The sequence below is a fragment of the Benincasa hispida genome, chromosome 2 (assembly GCF_009727055.1).
Source record: "Benincasa hispida cultivar B227 chromosome 2, ASM972705v1, whole genome shotgun sequence".
NCBI lineage: Eukaryota > Viridiplantae > Streptophyta > Magnoliopsida > Cucurbitales > Cucurbitaceae > Benincasa > Benincasa hispida.
In genome coordinates this window covers 16,342,806-16,362,234 of record NC_052350.1, presented here as the reverse complement: position 1 = coordinate 16,362,234, position 19,429 = coordinate 16,342,806, and the positions used below count along the sequence as shown (strand labels likewise).

At 33.8% G+C, this 19,429-nt stretch overlaps 1 protein-coding gene across 3 annotated transcripts; it reads right to left on the bottom strand.

Moving 5' to 3' along the window:
* Positions 1–237: 237 nt before the first annotated feature.
* LOC120071563 (putative lipase ROG1) lies at positions 238–5,765 on the bottom strand. 3 transcript variants are annotated; one of them, XM_039023901.1, is made up of 10 exons: positions 5,317–5,765; positions 5,110–5,177; positions 4,140–4,210; positions 3,723–3,989; positions 2,776–2,942; positions 2,622–2,677; positions 2,332–2,384; positions 2,117–2,234; positions 1,324–1,421; positions 238–750 (listed from the first exon to the last, which is right to left on the bottom strand). In XM_039023901.1, exons 1-10 carry the CDS (start codon positions 5,628–5,630, stop codon positions 733–735), a joined length of 1,230 nt encoding a protein of 409 aa, XP_038879829.1. In that variant the 5' UTR covers positions 5,631–5,765; the 3' UTR covers positions 238–732. The 3 variants fall into 3 exon arrangements, 2 of the variants coding, with proteins under 2 accessions (XP_038879829.1, XP_038879828.1); XM_039023900.1 differs by having other exon boundaries at positions 238–608; positions 5,317–5,764; XR_005480286.1 differs by lacking the exon at positions 238–750 and having other exon boundaries at positions 1,332–1,421; positions 1,921–2,234; positions 5,317–5,764.
* Between the last annotated feature and the right edge of the window lie 13,664 nt (positions 5,766–19,429).

Below are 19,429 nucleotides of genomic sequence, written 5' to 3'. Positions count from 1 at the left end.
CTAATCCCTAAAAGATCATGACTAACCTTCAAGTTGTACCATTTGTTGTACCAAAATTAGGTACCATTCGGAAAATTATCATGTTCAATCGTAGCTAAACCAATTTCCACACAAAATACTAACATTGTATCAGGACCCAAAACTTTTTCATGTCTCAAACATTGCAACTCCACAAATTTACAGCAAATAGGAAAAACTTCAAGTCTGTGTATACCATGCCAATAGCTTCACTCAATAAAAGATATCTCAAGGTTCAACTCTCTCAATATATGGAATACTTACAGGTACCAAAAAAATCCGGGCATAACTCAAGGCTGGGAAACCCCAGAAAAGGAAAAAAAGTGTTTATACAGAAGAAAATACAGGGGTTGAGAATCATGGAAATATTAGCAACAATCATGAGGTAAGGTATAAGAAGATGTTCTAAAGATTCGTCACTGATAATAAAGAATACATGTTATATATTGCTGGTAAAAATTTACATGAAATACAGATAAGTGCATCTGCAAACACTCATTCCAAGTTTGAGATTCTTTTTATAAAACAAAGTTATCGATCATATGGAAAACCACATCTGCACCATCAGAATTCAACCAATAGCTCTTCACCTGAAGGCATCAAACGTTTGTTAATACGTCAGATATGTTCACAGCTAAAATGGGAAACGATTTGCAAAGAGCAGAACAGAGGTACACAGAGTCGATGCTTGAGCAATAGGTGTTCAGAAGCTAACTATATCATTCCGTAGGTCTGAAAAATAAACAATGGTTAAAATTACATTTTGGTCCTATTTTAATCCTTCAGCATTTAAGTTTATTCCATCTGAGCCCTAACCTTCATATGTGTATTTGTCCCTAAACTTAATATTAAAAGAAAAACATTCTGGTGGTTATTTGTAAGTTGTCATCATTGTTTTAGCCTACGGATAAGGTGACTTCAAATAAGTGTATTAACAAATTAGCATAAATTGAAACTATGAAAGTTAGTTGAGGCGGGTTGTAGGCGGATGGAAATTATTAAGTGACAAAATAATAGCAAAAACCAAAATAGTTATTTGAAAGTTCAAAAAGTAAAATAGACACTTTGAAAGGTTGGAAATCAAAATAGTTATTTTTTAAAGTACTGCTTTAAAAAAAAGTCATGACTAAAATAAATATTTCAAGAGTTCAGAAATCAAAACAGGGAAAACTATAATTTTGTGGGCCAAAATGGGAAGGTATATAATGGAAGTAAAGATACAATTTAATCAAGGACAATCCCAGAAATCGCTTTTCTGTACTTGTTTTATTATTATTATTTTTTTAAACTTCACTCGATACTTGCCTGAATGGTACTGTGAGCAATGTATCTCTGTCTGCTTTTCTGAAAGCTAACATCCACTCGTGTCCAAGGAACTTGATTAAGACCTCTAATCATCTCCTCTACATATTGTAAGAAAAAACTATTTCAACCACAAGGCTAAACAGGATAAAATCAGAATTACGCACCAAAGAACTTGCAGAGATGGTCAAGTTCATTACATAATTAATGAAGCTGGTGGCAAGACGGAAATATATATGGTGAGTCGGTGACAAAAACAGCAGCACCCTATTGAGTTCCCACCTAATTCGGCAAATTTGTAATCTCTCTTCTACTCATAAAGCATACTCTTCAGTCTTCTAGTTTTAGATCTTTGAAGGTATGGGGCACATAGAAACAAGGCTTTATGCATGTTAATCCCTAATGTTTGCTAATGTTTGAATGTTTTTTTAAAATTAGATCCCATTCTTTAAGAAGTTTGAATTTACTCTTATATTTTAACATTTTTCAATTCAATCTCCTACTATAAGTGAATGTTAGAATTCTTTGATGATGAACTTATATGGTATAATACTTTGTAAATTGGTAAAATGTCATCTAAGAGAGGAAAGTTTCGAATACCTCCAACTTTCTAAAAGAATCGAGAAAAGTTTCGAGTTTTCTTCTCCAGTGGAATAAAGATGGTGCATCTGTTTTCCAAACTTACTACCAAAGGGATTCATTTCCAAAATAGTTTCATTAAAAGACATCAGATAACTAACAGAAATACAGGCAGATGGAGTATATTTTTAGAGCAGGGGCTAGGAGAGAAGGTGACCTTCTAAGTCGAATTTTTGGTCTATAACCAGCAATGCTTTATTGCAGACATCATCATGGGTTGATTGCTCCTCGTAGACAATATGTGGGTATTTGTCATTTTTCATAAGCTCACTTGACTGGACGCAGAACAACAAGAAAAGAAACGTTTAATCTTCCTCAAGAAAAAGGTTAAGAAACATAAATGGTGAAAAACTAAAAAAAAAAAAACCTTACCTTTGGAAGCTCATGTTGACGGCGAATGGATGATGTTCTCCACCCAACCATGTCTAATGATAAGTGAAGGTTAACATAATATAATTGTTGATATAACTCCTATTAATTCTTTTTCCACATTAGATCACTCTGGTCTACAAATTTTTATTAGGTTCATAAATCATAATCGCATCTATTGTCTGAACTCAACAATTTGTGATCAGGAAGCTTGTGATACATAAATATCTCAAGCTTATTCCATGTCAACAAGTGATGAAACATTTACTTATCTCTTAAGTGTAAAAGGATATGATCATAATTCACATTTGCATATGCCACCCGACGCTTAAATGCACGTAATGCTGAGCTAAATAACAAAAGTCCAAAGACAATATACAAAGTCAAACACCAATAACATACAAAGTATAGACAACTTACTATTCTTATGTAAAAGTCAACACTGACATGAACTTTAGATCTTCAGAGTCAGTAACCATTCTAAGGAGAAGAGGAGGTTTCCCATCATTTTCATCATCAGTGAGGAATAGATGTTTTCCAGACCTTCCGGCAACTAAGTGTGCTGTTTGAGAAGCTCTTCTCTCCAAGAAAGGAAGACCACAAAGAACTGGAAACTGAGGAAACAAAAGAAACACCAAGCCATTAAAAGTGGATGTTTCCATTGATAAATCCAACCTCAACCTACCCTCTCCCCACCCCACCCCACCCCAATGCTATGGGAAAGTGAATGCACAATCTACGAACAAATCTTTGACGTTTCTTCTTTATAACTGGTTTTCTGTAGTGCTTTAGTTTTTTTTTAACTACCTCATGAATAATGTGTGAGATGGAGACTTAAGATCGACAGACAATAGCCCTATGGAAAGCAAAATGCATACTCTGAACAACTCTTTCAACTTTTTGCTTGACGATCTAATTCTAAGAAGCACGGATACGGATACAAGACACAGATACGACACGACATTGACATAGCGACACGTCATTTTTTAAAAAAGTTAGGACATGGCCACTCCAAGGACACATTTTTTAACATATATATCATTTTTAAACAAGAAGGAAATTTAAAGTTAACGAGTTTATTTATTTCTATAAGTAAAAAATTAGTTTGATGTATTACGCTCTCAAATTTTATTATTTTTATTATATATGTGTTGACTTAGTACATAAAAGAAGAGTTTGATGCATGTCTACCAAATGTTGGTCTTATTTTGGCTTTATACAACTAGTGTCTAACATATCTATTGCACTAACAAATGTTTGATACATGTCCAACGAGTGTCAGAGTGTCTAAGTGTCCGGCATGGACACACTAATCAAATTAAAGTGTTCGTGCTTCTTAGATCAGATTTTTGTAGTCTAAACTTTAAAGTGCACATAATAAATAGCTCAATCACCTGTTTATTTCCTCGTGAACCTAAATGGGGAGTTGCAACTGTTATGAAGTTCACAGGCTCCAATCCAGCAATTCTTGCACGATGGAATTGCTCAATATGTTGCTTCTTCTCTTCAGCAGAGAAACTTTGAGGAGCCCCTGAGGATTCCAATTGAGGGATATGATCAAAAAGCCTTCCAATGGCATACCTCGAGACAAGCCCACCTAAAGAGTGGGCCACAAAGGAAATTTTCTGCAACTCTGGCCTACGTCTTATGACACCTAGTACCTGCATTGGATGGTGTTTGAAGTAAGGTCCTCAACAGCTTTGAGAAATTCAACAAAATCAATTTTCAAGAGAGAAAACAAATATCTATGAGGATGCTATTTTAAAACTTTTCTGAGATGGATCATGAATACATATATAGAACCAAGATACCTCTTCAGCCAGTCTTTCTCCCATTGTGTCAACGCCATCAAATGTTGATCTTGAAGTGTTACACTCACTGCCTGCTCAAGAAGAATGGTTTAGAAGCAAAGAAATTAATATTACCTGTAAGCATTAAGGGTTGACATAAAGGAGTTCCAACACAATGCACTTGCCATAAGTTCAACATTATGCACTTGCCAAAGAATATTCTTGAAGTCAAGGTATCAAGAAAAGTGAAATGTGGATTAGAATTTGGATCAGCTACAAACGTCTTTAAGTAAACACACAGAGAGAAAGTACTTACTAAATCATAATTTTAATCACACTGTCGACCAAAACAATCCAAGAGATATCCCCTTTAGTTCACAGTCTGAATTGTTTGACTGAAGGGGTGAGTTCAATTTTGTTGTCTAAATTTGCACTTATAATTAATAGATATACTATTCGCCCTACAGACACTGATTCAGCTTCCCCCATCACTCGCTATTTCTCTGCATGATGGTCATAGGTTAAGCAACATTGAAATCAAAAGATTGGATCCAGACTTACGGCCCAGAAGTAACCCAGCTTCATCCACTCACGTGATATGATTTTTTTTTTTTTTTTTTTTTTTTTTTATATTCAAGGTTTTTTTTTTTTTTTTCTTTTGAAATATATATATATTAAAGGTGGATCGGTTTGAAAACCATTCCAAATTCAGGATAAATCTTCTGTTAGACAGATTATTTGGTAAAGTATCACTATCTCCCAGCCGAAAGTAGTCTTTGCATGATGCGATTAATCTTGGTATTGACCCAAACGTAATCCATTTTTGTCAAAAGCTTTTGACATTATATTATCGTAAATACACTAAAAATAACAAAATCTTCGCATCAAATGCATACAAGCTCCATTGAACTTCTACAATAAGTGGTCAGTGGTAACCAATCAAGGAGACCAACAAAACAAATAAAAGATCGAGGGAATAGTAAGCGCTTACGATGTACGATAACCTTATCAGGAAGCTTCTTGACAAATTGCGCTGCCGCGTATCTCCAATCTGCAGCACTGAAGAAATGAAGAAATGAAGAAAAAGAAGAAAGGTCGATGTATACCGAAATCCAAATCCGATCACAAATTAACAAGCTAGTAATATTGTAGGAGCAGGCATCAGAGTAGAATGAAACTGCAAGGAATGAGAGATTACCTCCCAATTAGACCATTGACCATGATGACGAGGTGCTCAGGCGGCGCCTTGGCATCGGGGTAAAAGAATTCCTCGGCAGCGAAGTCAGCTTCCACCTTTAGGCCTTTGCGGGTGCGGAAGCAACTGGTGGCGAGTCGTCCGGCGAAGTCCATCCGGGAGTGGTTGGAGAGCGAGAGAGAAGGATCTGGGAAGGGGGTGGGTGGGAAGCTGAGGGTGAATGAGTTGGAAGGGCAATGGCGAGTGGTTGAAGAGTGGTCGAGGGGAGGCCCCGATGGCGGGGTGTAGAGCGGAGTATTGGCCGCGCTCGCGATCATGCCGGTCGCCCAGCTCGCGGGTTTTTAACACACCAGAGCCGAGCGAATCAGTAGACGGAAAAGTAGGAATAGTTGGATTTCTGAATGAAATGCGAGTTTCATACTCGCACGTGCGACCACCTACGCTTTTTTATTTCTTTACTTTTTTTTCTTTCATCTTTCCGGCGCCCACCTACGCCTTTTCTAATTTATTTATTTATTTATTTATTTTTGTTAATTTTCATTGACAAAACGGCTTCCTTAATCTAACCTTGTACGCATTCGCCTCCCACTAACCATTTTGGGCATACTTTTAACTCCCGTTTGGTTAGAATAGAATATACATCATTGATTAAGATGTTAAGGAAACAAGGATTAGGGCTTAATTTATGTTTTAACTTTCAAAGGCTACAAGTTATTAACTATTGCTATGTTATTTCGACTTTGATTTATGATGATGATAATTTGTTGTTTTTTAAAGCTTTGAGATTAGATTGTTTAAAATCTAACGTATGTTTGATGATTTATTAAATCTGATAAATTTCTTTTATAGTTTATAGGAATACAAGTATACCCATGTAGAATTTCATTCTAACAAAGTTAGTCGTGACTTACACGTTGTCATCAGAATGATATTTGGGGCTCACATTGTAAAGGATTGTAGTGAACGTGTTATGTTATGCAGGATTCGAGATAGGTTGTTGAATGTTTTATAAGGTTGGAAGGAGAAGTTGTTTTCCTAAGGTGCAAAGGATTAAGGTTATGGCTCAACTTTAAATAAGAATAACTTAAATTCATACTTATCTTCCTCGGTAGATCTTCAGGTAGCGTTGTGAGTTCCAACTCCGGTTCCCTGCTAGGTCATGCCACTTCCGCCCTTCCTCTTAGTCGCACTTTGACTAATTCTTTAGGTTTCTCTTTAAACCTTTACTTTACCACACTTCCCTTTGGTTTTACTAAACTCAACTCTCAGGTTTTCAAGAACATATACTTTGATACCAAACTAGTATCAACTCACCCTTCAACTTTCCCAGAAACTTATACTTTGATACTAAGCTGGTATAAACTAATTCCTCACTTGTCCCAGAAACTTATGCTCTGATACCAAGTTGTCCCACCCCGCCCCAGCCTACTCTCCGAGCCTGAGAAAGGGTGTGACTGACAGAAGTTAGCAACCCTTTAGTTGACACTTACTGCTTAATAACTCTTGCGGAAATAACTCTGATACTAATGAACAAATTCAACAATCAACTGATTAAGTAGCAAAGGATTAAGGTTATGGCTCACGGTAATGGACATTCTTTCAATATTTGGGGTAATCCATGGGTTTCAAGGTCATGGAGGAGTAAGTCTTTATGGCTTCACAAGTCTCTAAATGTTGATAGGATACTTAAGTGTCACTTGAGGGGGGTTGAGTAGAAGATAGGATAAGGGTGTTTATGAGTGGCTTGTTATGTCATTTGGTCTTACTAATGCACTAAGTATGTTTATGAAACTAATGAATCGCATTTTGAAATAATACATTGGAAAATTTGTTGTTGTATACTTTGATAACATTTTTGTTTACTCAGAAAGTTTGAATGATCATATTTTGCATGTGAAGACAATTTTACTTTAACAAAAGCTCTATATGAATTTTAAAAAGTGTGGTTTTTTTCAAGACCAAGTCAACTTCTTAGGATTCTTTGTTGTAAAAAAAATAGGGTGAAAGTTGATTAAAAAAAAAAAAAAAAAAGGTAAAAACTATTTGAGAATGGCTGACACCCACCAATGCAACCAATGTGAGATACTTTCATGGTTTGGCTAGTTTTTATAGAAGGTCCATTAAGGATTTCAGTAGTATAAAGTCAACACTAAATGAAAGCATGTGAATTTTGAATGGATAGGAAAGCAAGAAAACTCATTCTATGAAATGAATGGTAAATTGATCAATGTACCTTGTCATGTTTTACTAGAATTTGATAAATATTTTTTAGATTGAATTGATCCAAGTGGGATGGGGATTGGTGTTGTTTTAATGCAAGAAAAGAGACCACTCATGTTTAATGAGAAGCTAAATTGAGCACAACTTAACTACCCAATGTATGACAAGGAATTACATATACTTATAAGGGCTTTCCAAGTTTGGCACCATTACTTGTGGCCAAAAGAGTTTGTTATGTGCACAAATCATGAAAGCTTGAAGCACGTTAAAAGCCAATATAGTGGTTGATGCATTATTAAGAATGTATGTTTTATTTTCTTCCCTTGATGCAAAAATTCTTGGTTTTAAACACATGATTGATTTTTACAAAGTTGAGAAATCTGAATTTCATGATATGTATATCTAATATTTAGAAGGAAAAAATATGCATGATTTGTGTTTAATGAAATGCTTTTTAGGAAGGGTGAGCTTTATATTCCTAAGTGTTCTGTTAAGGAGTTACTTGTGAAAGGGGCTCACATGCAAGACTTATGGGGTATTTTAGGGAATTTAAAATATATGGTATGTTATCTGATCACTTTTATTGGTTGAAAATGAAAAAGAATGTGAATAAAGTGTGCAAGCAATATTTCAAATGTTAGAAGGTTGAGTCTAAGATACAACCACATGGTCTTTATACACCTTTAGATGTTTCAAGTGAACCTTGAGTTGACATTAGCAAAGAAATAATGGATACAATAGCTAACGAAAAGGCTACTTTTATAGCCTTTTTCGAAGATCCTGACAGCTCAGTTATTAAAAGTTTGAGACTTTTTATAACGTTTTTGTAGAGTTATATTGGATGTTATAATAAAGTATGAAGGTATAGCTTATTTATTTTGCTATAAAAACATTTAATAGCGTCTTTTATTAAAGCTATAGTATGTTTATATAGCTAAAATAATATGCTATCTTTAACTTATAATAGCACTTTTTTAATGCTATAATATAGTACTTATAATCTTAATCTTATGCTATAGCAGGGTTATTTAGTCTTTTCTAATAGTTATAATTACTATAATAATCTTTTGATAGTACGTTTTTTGCACTATATAAATTTTGTTATAGCTTTGCTCATGGCTATAAAATGTACAACTTTTTTTTTCTCAACAAGAATAATTTGTATATCATTCAAACTCGTAACTCGAGTCAAACCTTACATATTAAATACTTCATAACACATTAAATACCATGATTTTCATTCATAATTGAAATTTTATAAATCTATTAACATTAAAGAAAAAAGAATAATGTAATCATTTCCTAGAACAAAGTATACAAATGATACAAAATAAAGTAATTCTCTTAATCTCCCAATGGACATTTCTTTTGAAAGTTGATTTGTACCTTCTGATTGACACATATTAAACAAAAAAAATAGACATATATTAAATAAACAAACATAACAAAAAAAAAAAAAAAAACCTATTGAATTAATAGCACAAGTCATTTAGAAATCCACTGATACCAAACCAAAAGAAAAAATTACATAGTTAAACATTTCAGACTTATAAACCCAACACATCTTTTTTTAACACCTAAAATTCCAACAAAATGTGAATGTTAAAATGCTCATAATAATCTTTCCACAAAACACATGCACCATCACTCCAAGCATATTGCAAAACTCCTAATCGAGTATGCCATCACTCATTTAACAATCTCATACAATTTTATTATCTATGCAGTAATAGTTGGAAGATACCAGCATGCAGCGAAAGCAACAAGGATCAATAAACATTCTAATTCATTAATTTTGGCTATAAATTAAGTATGCTCATAAACTAATTAGTGGGTTTCATGATATACCTTTGTAGAACTATTTGAAACTCGAATTCAGCTACAAATCTTCCTGTGAACCACCTCAAGGTCTTCCTTACTATTCTCTTGGAGTCTTAAATTGAGTTGTGGGACTCAAAATAAGCTTGAATTAAGGGAATTTAGAGAACAAGCACATTGTTGCAACTTGAAGAACACCTTCTTCAACCTCTCAAGTTTTTCAGCAAAACTCATGAATTGCATTAGTTTGCATGCCCGATTTCCATTTCGATCTTCTCTATTCATTACAGGATTATCATTCAATGAAGATTGTTGCATGAAGAGCAGCTCATGCTTTGGAAATTTGACTCAAGAAGAAGATGGGAAATGAGTGAGCTACTACATAGTGAAAGTGAAGAAATCCAATTTTTCCATTTTTGTTGTTTTCAATTTTTTATTTTCAAATTAATTTTCAAAATCAATTTTGTTTTTAAAAATGAAAATTTTATTAATTTTCTAATAAATAATTAATTAAACAACTTAATTAATTCTAATTAATTTAATATCAAATATTAAATCAATTTTAACACAAAACTCACGATCATGAATCTCTATTCATGAATTTTATATTTAAATTATATTTAAATATTAATCAATTCTCCAATTCCTAAAAAATTAAATGTATAATTATATCACATATAATTACTAATTTTCTTAATTCTAATTTGAACGTTTCAAATTAATATATCACGCTACTCTAAGGCTAATCCATTTACGAGCTAGTAGGAGGACCTCGTGGACCAACAGATCATGACTCCAATGATTCGAGATTAATTGGTTAAACTCTTTACATCGAATTAACCCTCATTCGTTAACTAATGGGTTACTCCACTAAAGTCCGTAGTTGCACTCCTCTCACTATAGATATATTATGTCCACTTGATATAACCATGATTAGTAAGTTAACCCTTCACATGTTGTTCATAATAACGGTTGGGTCAAATGTCTGTTTTACCCCCCGATATTACTTTTGTTCCTTAAGTTCCACGGATTCTCTAATGAATAATTGGTTTGTGATCCTATCAACAAACCGAGTCCTTCTCAAGCCAATGAGAGGGTGGGGCCACTTGTTTAAGACCTGGAGTCAGCACTTAAGGGAACAATCTCTTTACTATCCCTAAAAGTGGGTAAAGTGAATTCCATCTTGCACCATATGTCCCCAGTTATCTACCCGTTCTTGCCCCTGAAATGGAGGTTTATTGAGCTGGCGTTGTTGAGTCAACCCTCACCTATACAAATCTAAGGTCCCGAATAAACAGGAGTTCATAGTTAGCTCAGGATTAAGGTCAAGTTACCTAAGTCATCGTTTTGAAATATTCAGTCTTAAATAGTAAACAGCGTTATAAAGTAAGAGTGACTAATTTCGTGGTCCGATCTTGTACAAACCCATTGAACAGAACACCCCCACTCCTCATGTCATAACATGTACGAATTAGGATCACATCGTCTATAGCACTTTACAATTTCTTGTAACAACTACAAAGTGAGTCACATCCGATAGTGTTACCAGAATAAGGCACCCAACCTTATTCATATACTATAGATCATTTTGATTATTTACTCGAACTTGATCCACTTTTATGTCTCTAGTTCAAGTACTCATGTAATAGTCATGGATCTTTTAGTTTATTGGATTTATTTCTAAAACGAAATAAACAATTCATATATTCAATAACAACTTATTGAAAATTTCAGAATAAGTTTTGTTGTTTACAAACCACGAGTTTTAGGACATAAAACCCAACAATAATAACTTAAATCAATTATTACCGATAAAATTTTGCATCTCTACTTTTTACCAGTCAAGCACAAGGCCAAATCTAAGGCCAATAACAAGGTCATCATCAGTCACAATCACAACTATCAATGGCAACAAATCTATAAGGTGATTGAAGCTTACAACGTTTTGATGGAATCGACATGAAGAAGGATCTTGAGGTCTTGATCTTGGTAGATAAACATCTTAAGTTATTTCCTATCCAAAAGTTAAAACAAAGAGATACCAATCAAATGACAATGAAGCTCCCAATAAGGCGAAGAAAGCTCTTAGAATGAGATCTGAACCATTAACAAACATCCTAATAAATACTCATATAAATTACTCAACTACTTGTATACATACCAGAAAGGAATATGGTTTTGGATCGAGGACCTTTTTATACATCGGATAGAAGCAGAAAACTATTCAAGAGGCATTCAATAAGAGAAAGGAGAACATCAATGCTAACAGAAAATTACATGTGCATTTTGTTCACTATGAAGAGAAAAGTTGGATCCTGAAACAAAAATGCCACATTCAAATGCTACTGGTACAACCCTAACCCATAGTACTTCTAATTGATCGTTATTCCGAATGATTACAGTACAACGAAGTTGAATAAAACCTACCTTAGAGTGGACGTTGAGGTACAAGCCACTAGCTTTGCAAACTAAAAAGAGAAACAAATGGGTGTCAATTTAAACTTTACAACAAAAAGACAGCTGGATTATTTATCAACATAAGAGTTTTAGATTCTGAAAAATTCAATTTTTTTTTTCTTCAACATTAATTGTTCAAGTACAAAGAATATACATATATGCAGTAGAGTATAGGATAATCCAATCTTCAATGGACTTAACCATAAAATATGCTTTCACCGAAAGCAAAATAAATCATCTTTTTTCCTGTTTTTCCACTCCTTCTTTTGGTTGTTTTCCTTTTCCATTTATTTACCTTCTTTGAACAAAGATATTCAGCTAAAGAGACATTGGACTTTTCAAGATAGAAGCTAAATCCAAAGATTGAAGAGTACCATTCACTTTGCAGTTTATGGTTCTATCCACTTTTACATAAATTAACACACAGAGATCAAATTAGAGAAGGGTTTTAGCCGTCATTGGAAAGTAAGAGATATAGAGTTCTGGTAATTAAGCAGCAAAACAGAAGACCAGAGGAGCATTATGTTTTACAAATATGCTTCAGTGTTGAAGTGCAAGAGGAAGTGTTGAGATACTAACCAGGTAAGGCAATAAAAGCATATGAATGCATATGAGACTCCCTTTTCGGATCACCCGACAACAATGCATATGATTTACCTCAAGCTTTCGAGAGCCCTGTTCACAAAAATTAACAGGGTTCTATTTTATCATCAGGTTGCACAAAAGTATAAAGAAAAGTGTTATAGTAGCTCTCAAACTTGGATATGCAAAACCTCTGAGAATAAGAAATGAAACTTTTACGATAACATCATTAAAATTACCCTAATAAATCCAACCTAAACCAGTTGATTACTTGTACAAAAACGCATTCAATTTCCATAATATCGAATAGTAATATTTGATTGACTACAATAGTAGACAATATTAGCCTAGCGCTAGTAAACTGGTATGAAACCGAAAAATGGGCCTACATAAAACAAATATCCATGAGCTTCACTACAAAATTAATAGAAATATTAAGGAAAGATTTGAACCAAACCACTTTTGTGCAAAAAGCATCTTGGAAAAAGACATAAATTAAACTACATATAAAAAAAATTTAACCAAGTGAGACAATTATATAGTTACGTGAACATTGTAATCAAATCCCATTTGAAGTAACCATAAATCTAAAACTAAGTAGTGTCACCTCATTGTTTAGTGCTACAATGTTGCTACCCTTCTTTCACTACCTTCATTGTATTATCACATTGCCCTGTCATTTGAGAAACAAAATCCACACCCAAACTTTTCAAGAACTCTAACTTACCTGTACTTCAAGTGGTTGCAACTTTTGTAGCTTGAAACGTATGTTCTGCAAGAATAACCTAGTTCGACAACTGATAAACTTATAAAATTTCAAGAGTTCTGCAAAGAAGGGAAAGGAACTTGTTCATGAATCTGCAAATTGTCACAATGGTTCTAACTAGTTCGACTCACAAATTAGGACAACTACATATACTTCATCAAAGTATCATAAATATGTATAAAGTAGTAATAATAATGTAATGAACGGAAATATCCATGATAATTGTGCCAAACACTGTCATTCTTTGTACCACTATGCATCCATAGCACATTTATTTTGAGAATTTGACTTGATTTAGTGTCTTTAAAAGAAACAATCAAGAGATAAATACACAAAAGAGTATGAAGCGTTTATCCAGAAACAAATGAACTCGAAGAGTATAAATGAAACCATAAATTACAAAACATGTAGACATAGACTAGAGTTGCAAAAAGAAGTTACCTCATGTTCCTATAGACTAGAGTTCAATGTCACAAAATAAATTACTAATCAACAACCAATTACAATATCAAGAATTTATGTTAACTTGGTTTGCAGATTATGTTTCTTTTTGGCAGTGGCAGTGGCCATATTGAAGTTGTCTTCTTCTACAATAAAATGAACAAGCAAAGTATCCATAGAATCTAAAAAGGTCGGTCCTCTCAAACCTATAATATATTTTAGAATCAAACAATAACGAAATACGGACAACTATCATTACAAGTTATCACACTCACAAGATAAGCCACAAACAAAGCATAAATAAGAAGGAAGAAAACATCTAATACCATAAACAAAACATATTGCGTGGATATATAACAATGATCTTTTGATTTAAGAAGAAATAACTGAACCATCTCTAAAAAAAATATTTGTGAAGAACCATAATGTAATTCAAACTGCAGCAAGTTAATGTTTTCAACAAATAAAAAGGAAACTTACAAATTTCAATGAAAACTCAAATTCACTCCTCCAATTTGGAAAAAGGCATAAAAAAGGGTATCCATAGCTCCCATTAGAGCACCTGCAAAGTCAATGCAGTTTAAGATGGCAAGATATATAGTAGCTAATGCATTTAAAGAATTAATAACACTAAAAATTCACTATCATATGATTTTCTAAGAAAAAAACAAAGAATGTAGAAAAAGAAATGGAAGTTAATACTTCTTCAAATTCTTAAAAGTAATAGTATCATCTAGTTCTCCTCTCATGTCCAATGCAAGTTCGTGATAATACAACAAATGAGAAATAGAATGTCGTTAATATAATGTTTGTTTAGAGACAGAGTCTTAAATTTAAGCTTGTGTAGTTCTGAAGTTATGAACATGGTAGTTAAAGATGGAGTACACTTGAATACGATTGCACAATAGGAATTAGAGAACATTGAGTCAAAATATGAAATGAAGTCTCTACAATTAGGGAGTTAACAGTGGGATTGAAATAGAATAAAGCTGTTTAGAAATCTTCACAATTAGGGAGTTAATAGGGAAGAAGATAAACCTTCTGCCACATACAATGCAATATAAACTACCAATAATGTTCCTTTTCCCCTACTGCGTCTACCCTACCGCTTTGGACCTATAACCCCAAAAATGGAAAAAAAAACAACAAAAGAAAGAATTCTTAAGTACTTACGGAAGGAACTCTTATTCAAGAGTACTTACGAGTGGAAACGGATCTTTCCAATTCATTGTGACAGAATTTCCACATATACATTCATACTAAAATGCATTCATAATGCTAAAGAGATTGAGAGATCATACCAGTTGAAGACTTCTTCTTCACAGCAAATCTCTCTTTTGCTGAGACGATAAGCTATTTCTTTGCAAAACCCAATCATCTACCTTGAACAATCTCCACACGAATAGAAGGAAACGGAGATGACACCACCACTCAGAGCCCTCAGTATTCTTGGAGTGAGAATTCAAAGGGTGGGCTTTGTTCGAATTTGGTAGAGGGAAGGAGGAAGAAAGATCGTATACAACGATTAAGCAAGTGGGAGATGAGCTCGTCTATCGTATAGACAAAATGCTTGATCGTTTAGGTGAAGTATACGATCGTGAAGGAAAAAGGTAAGTGATCGTCTAAACGATCGTGTAGGAAAAGGTAAGCGATCGTGTAAAAAAACTAAACGATCGTCTATACGATCGTTTAGTAAATATCAGGCGCTAAACGATCGCTTAGGTAAAGGTAAACGATCGTTTAGTAAATAGCGTGCAAGGGTGTAATCGTTAAATGATTGTCTAACATTTTGTATAGGTAAACGATCAAGTAAGCACTATCGTATAGGCACAGGTTTTCTAAGCGATGACACACTTTCAACACAATATCTGCGCATCTCATACTTAACACACCATGAGCTATTTATGTGTCTCAAAGTGATCTTTCAACGTACTCATCCATTATTAAAACAGAAGAGACGCCGTCTCATTTCCCTTTTAACCGTATGAATGTGATCGTATCACATTCATAACTTATGAATTAATATCATATATTAATCATAGTATTTTTCCTTCACTAGATATAAATCATATTTATATCTAATTTCCTTCAAATTAATGTATCTCATACATAAAATTAATTATATCATATATAATTAACTAGTTCAATTATATCATATATAATTGAACTCCCTCTTGTCAATTTGAACATTTCAAACTGACCCAAAAATTGACTAACTTGTATTCAAGCTACTAAGGGGACGTTATGGACCTATGAATCGAAGCTCTAATGGTACGTGAATAGCTTACTAAACTCTTTAGTCACGATATCTACCATCCATTAATTGTCATACATTCCACTAAAGACCGACAGTTGAACTCTTCTTGTCATAGATATATTTCTATGTCCATTGGATATAACCAATTATCAATACGATGACCCTTCACAGATGCTCATAATTACAGCAGGCCAATTTATCATTTTTCCCTTGTAGTTACATCTTACTCCTTAAGTACCACTGATCCCTCTAATGAACAATACAACATAGTCCTATTATGTGTAAACACCTCTCGAACCATGAGAAGGTGTGCGACGCCACATCATTCAAGCCCCGGGATCAGCAAAGCAACTATCTACTTACCCCTGCTTCAAGGAAGGAGTGAACTTCATCTTGTGAAGCTGAGTTCCCAGCTCCCAAATCAGACGAATCCCCAAAGTGATAGGTTTGAGTCGGTGCTATGTCCACTCGCATGCAAATCAAAGGAATGCCCTCAATGGCAGGAGTTCCCAACTCACTCAAGATTGAGGTCATGTTACCTATGGTCATCCAAGTGAAGTGAAGTCTCAGTGATGAACAGAGTTATATGACGAGACATTAGTACTTCGAGGTTAGGTCTTATACAAACTCTTTGTATAGGATGCCCCTGCTCGCATGTCCGCTACACGAATGATCAGGATCAGACCAACTGTGACAAGTCACAATACTTGTAACAATTCCACAATGCGGGTCACATCCATAGTGTTACCAGGATAAGGTTTCCCTTCTATATCCATATACTACAGACTATTTTGGTTGTCACTAACATACATGCTTAAGTTACATAAAAACAACCAAGGATATTAAGGTTATTGGTTTGTGGTAAAATAAAAACATCTAAATGTGCAAAGTCAAGAAATGAAGTAAATATCATATATATTATACATCACAAGTGTTCTTACAAAGTTGTTTACAAACTACAGGACATGAGACTTTAGGGCATAAACCCCAACACTTACAAAGAAAGAATACTTGAGAGTTTTAAGACTAAGGGTAGAGATGTACATGAGGCCGGGCCGGGTCGGGGATGCCATTCCCCATCTCCGTCTCATTTCATTTCTCATCCCGGTGAAATTCCCCATAGGGATCGAGGCGGGGATTCCTTGTGGGGAATTCGCGAGCATCGGGTTCCCGTGGGGAATTTTTCTCCGTTATTTTTTTTTTTGTAAAAAACCAATCAATTTTAATCATTAATGTGAATAAATTTTGATTAAATAATTAACTTTATCACTAAATTATTTATTATGGTTAGTTTTATATGAAAATTTGAATTTAAAGATAAATTACTCAAATTTTGGCCTAAAAAGCTAATTAATTCTTTTAGTAGAAAGAAATAAATGTAAATCAAATTATTCACATATATAATCTAAATTTAAATATTCAATTTAAACATATTCATTATCTTTCCCTATAAATAATCAAATTTGAAAGTTAATCGTAATATTTATATAATAATAATAATAACATAATATTAGATAACTATACTAAATAAATATGTATAAGCTAATCGGGGTGGGGGCGGGAATGAGAAATGAATTCCTTGTCCCTGTCCCCGTTTAGCTCACAGGAATTTCTTCCCCCACTTCCTCTCCCATCCCGCCTAATCGGGGAATCCTTTGAACAAGGCCCATCTTTGTTACAACAACACAAACTATTGCAGAAGAAGAAAACAAATTTCAAAAACTTTTACATAAAACTATAAAAGGAAGAAGATGGGTTTTTTATGAATGAATTACCATACTCAGTGGGCAACACCATTAAGTCAGAGAGATTTTTTTATGAATTCAGTTGAACGAATTGCCAAAAAAAAAAAAAATCCAAGATCAATTGGGTTGATATCAACGTTATGAAGACGTGCCAATAATAATGCAGAGTATTGCAAATATCCGAAATCTGAAATCAATTTTAACAATTAACAAGTTGAATTGATGACATAATTGTATCAAATAATGAAAAATTACAGACAGGAGAAAACGTTTCATATGCAATAAAGGCTTAACACAAGACCAATAATAACATCCAATAATCAATTTAAATTGTGAAAATCATCGAAATAAACAGAACGGAAAAGAAATCATCACAAAATACATGAGAATGAGTTCATGTTAATGTTCGAGAACAACAACATTTACTTCAAATCGAGGATTCAATCAAAATTTCAAAACATATAAAAATCATCCTCAATTCAAGAAATCATAGCAACAATGAAATTCAGTTCAATTAGAATCAAGATTCATTGGAAAAGAAATCACTGCACATAAGATATAATGAGAATTCTGGAGATTAGAAAAAGAAACTCCCAAAATGACTAAATATCGTGAAATCAAGAATTCAATAAAATTACAGAGCAGAGAAAAATCTTCCTTAGTTCAAGAAATCGCCGCAACGACATTCAGTTTCGTTAGAGTAAACATTCTTCGAAAAGAAATCACCAAAGATTAGTGTAAGAAATCTAAAGATTAGAAAAAGAAATTTCGAAAACGGTCGAAGATTCAATCAAAATTTCATAACAGAGAGAAACCATCCTCAATCAAGAAATTACTAGAGCGACAACAATCCATTCAATTAGAAAATCATAATTGTTCAAAAATGAAAAGAAGAAGGTAGAGAGCAATCCTAAAATTTGACGGGGGCGAGGGCATTGTGTCTGTTGAGAAGAAGGATGACAGAAAAATCATTGCTGTAAATATTGGAAATATTAGTGGTAAATAGTTTAAGGTAAAAATTGGCACGATGCAAAACCTTACTGAAAATTGTTCTAGTTCTTACCAAAACGACGCAAAATCTTGCTGAAGAGTATTCGAATACGTTAAATCCTACACATATAAAGTCATTAAGAAGTGGGTAATATGAATCTAAATTCAAAATAGAGTGGGTCATTGTCGAACCTTATCGAAATTGGGAAAACATTGCTGCCAGCATATCCAGGCTGTGTGGGTCACTAAAATCGTCAAAACCTATGGGTTTTCATATCGTTGGTCACTGTCACCGATGAGGGAAAGCGTTGTCATCGCCTATCCATGCTAGAGTCGTGTTGTCGCTACTATTTTCTGTTAGATGCGCAATCGTCGTTTTCTCTGTGCCACACACTCGCCGTTGCTATTGTTGGATGTCGCCACTGCTCCCATGCTAGGGAGGAAGAGAGAATTTGTTTAGGGTTTTTTTACCTTTTTTTCCCTTTACTTTTTTTTTCTTTTAAATATCAAAACCATCGCTTTTTTTAACCCTTTTTCATAGCTTCCTTTCAAAAATGCTAGATTGAAGAGCTATCTTAGGAGATATTTTTTGTAGTGATTTTGTTCTAAGATTACCACAGATTAAAAGACATCATGATAGCACTTTTATGGTAATTTATAGGTTTAATAAAATGACACAGTTCATTCAATGTAACAAAACGGATGATGTTATTAATATAGCCAATCTATTCTTTAGAGAAATGGTCAGATTGTATTGCGTTCCTAAAACCATTGCTAGTGACAAAGATGTTAAACTGTTATGTCAATTTCTGGAAAGTCAAATGGGAAAAATTGGGAACT

What these genes read in the sequence shown, in the direction of transcription:
- LOC120071563 (XM_039023900.1), bottom strand. Translation starts at nt 5,630, where the DNA reads ATGATCGCGAGCGCGGCCAATACTCCGCTCTACACCCCGCCATCGGGG. An exon ending in GTCAATGGTCTAATTGGGAG is followed by an intron (nt 5,178 to 5,316) that starts GTAATCTCTCAT and finishes TCATTTCTTCAG; the next exon opens with TGCTGCAGATTGGAGATACG. An exon ending in TTGCTCACAGTACCATTCAG is followed by an intron (nt 609 to 1,323) that starts GCAAGTATCGAG and finishes TGATGCCTTCAG; the next exon opens with GTGAAGAGCTATTGGTTGAA.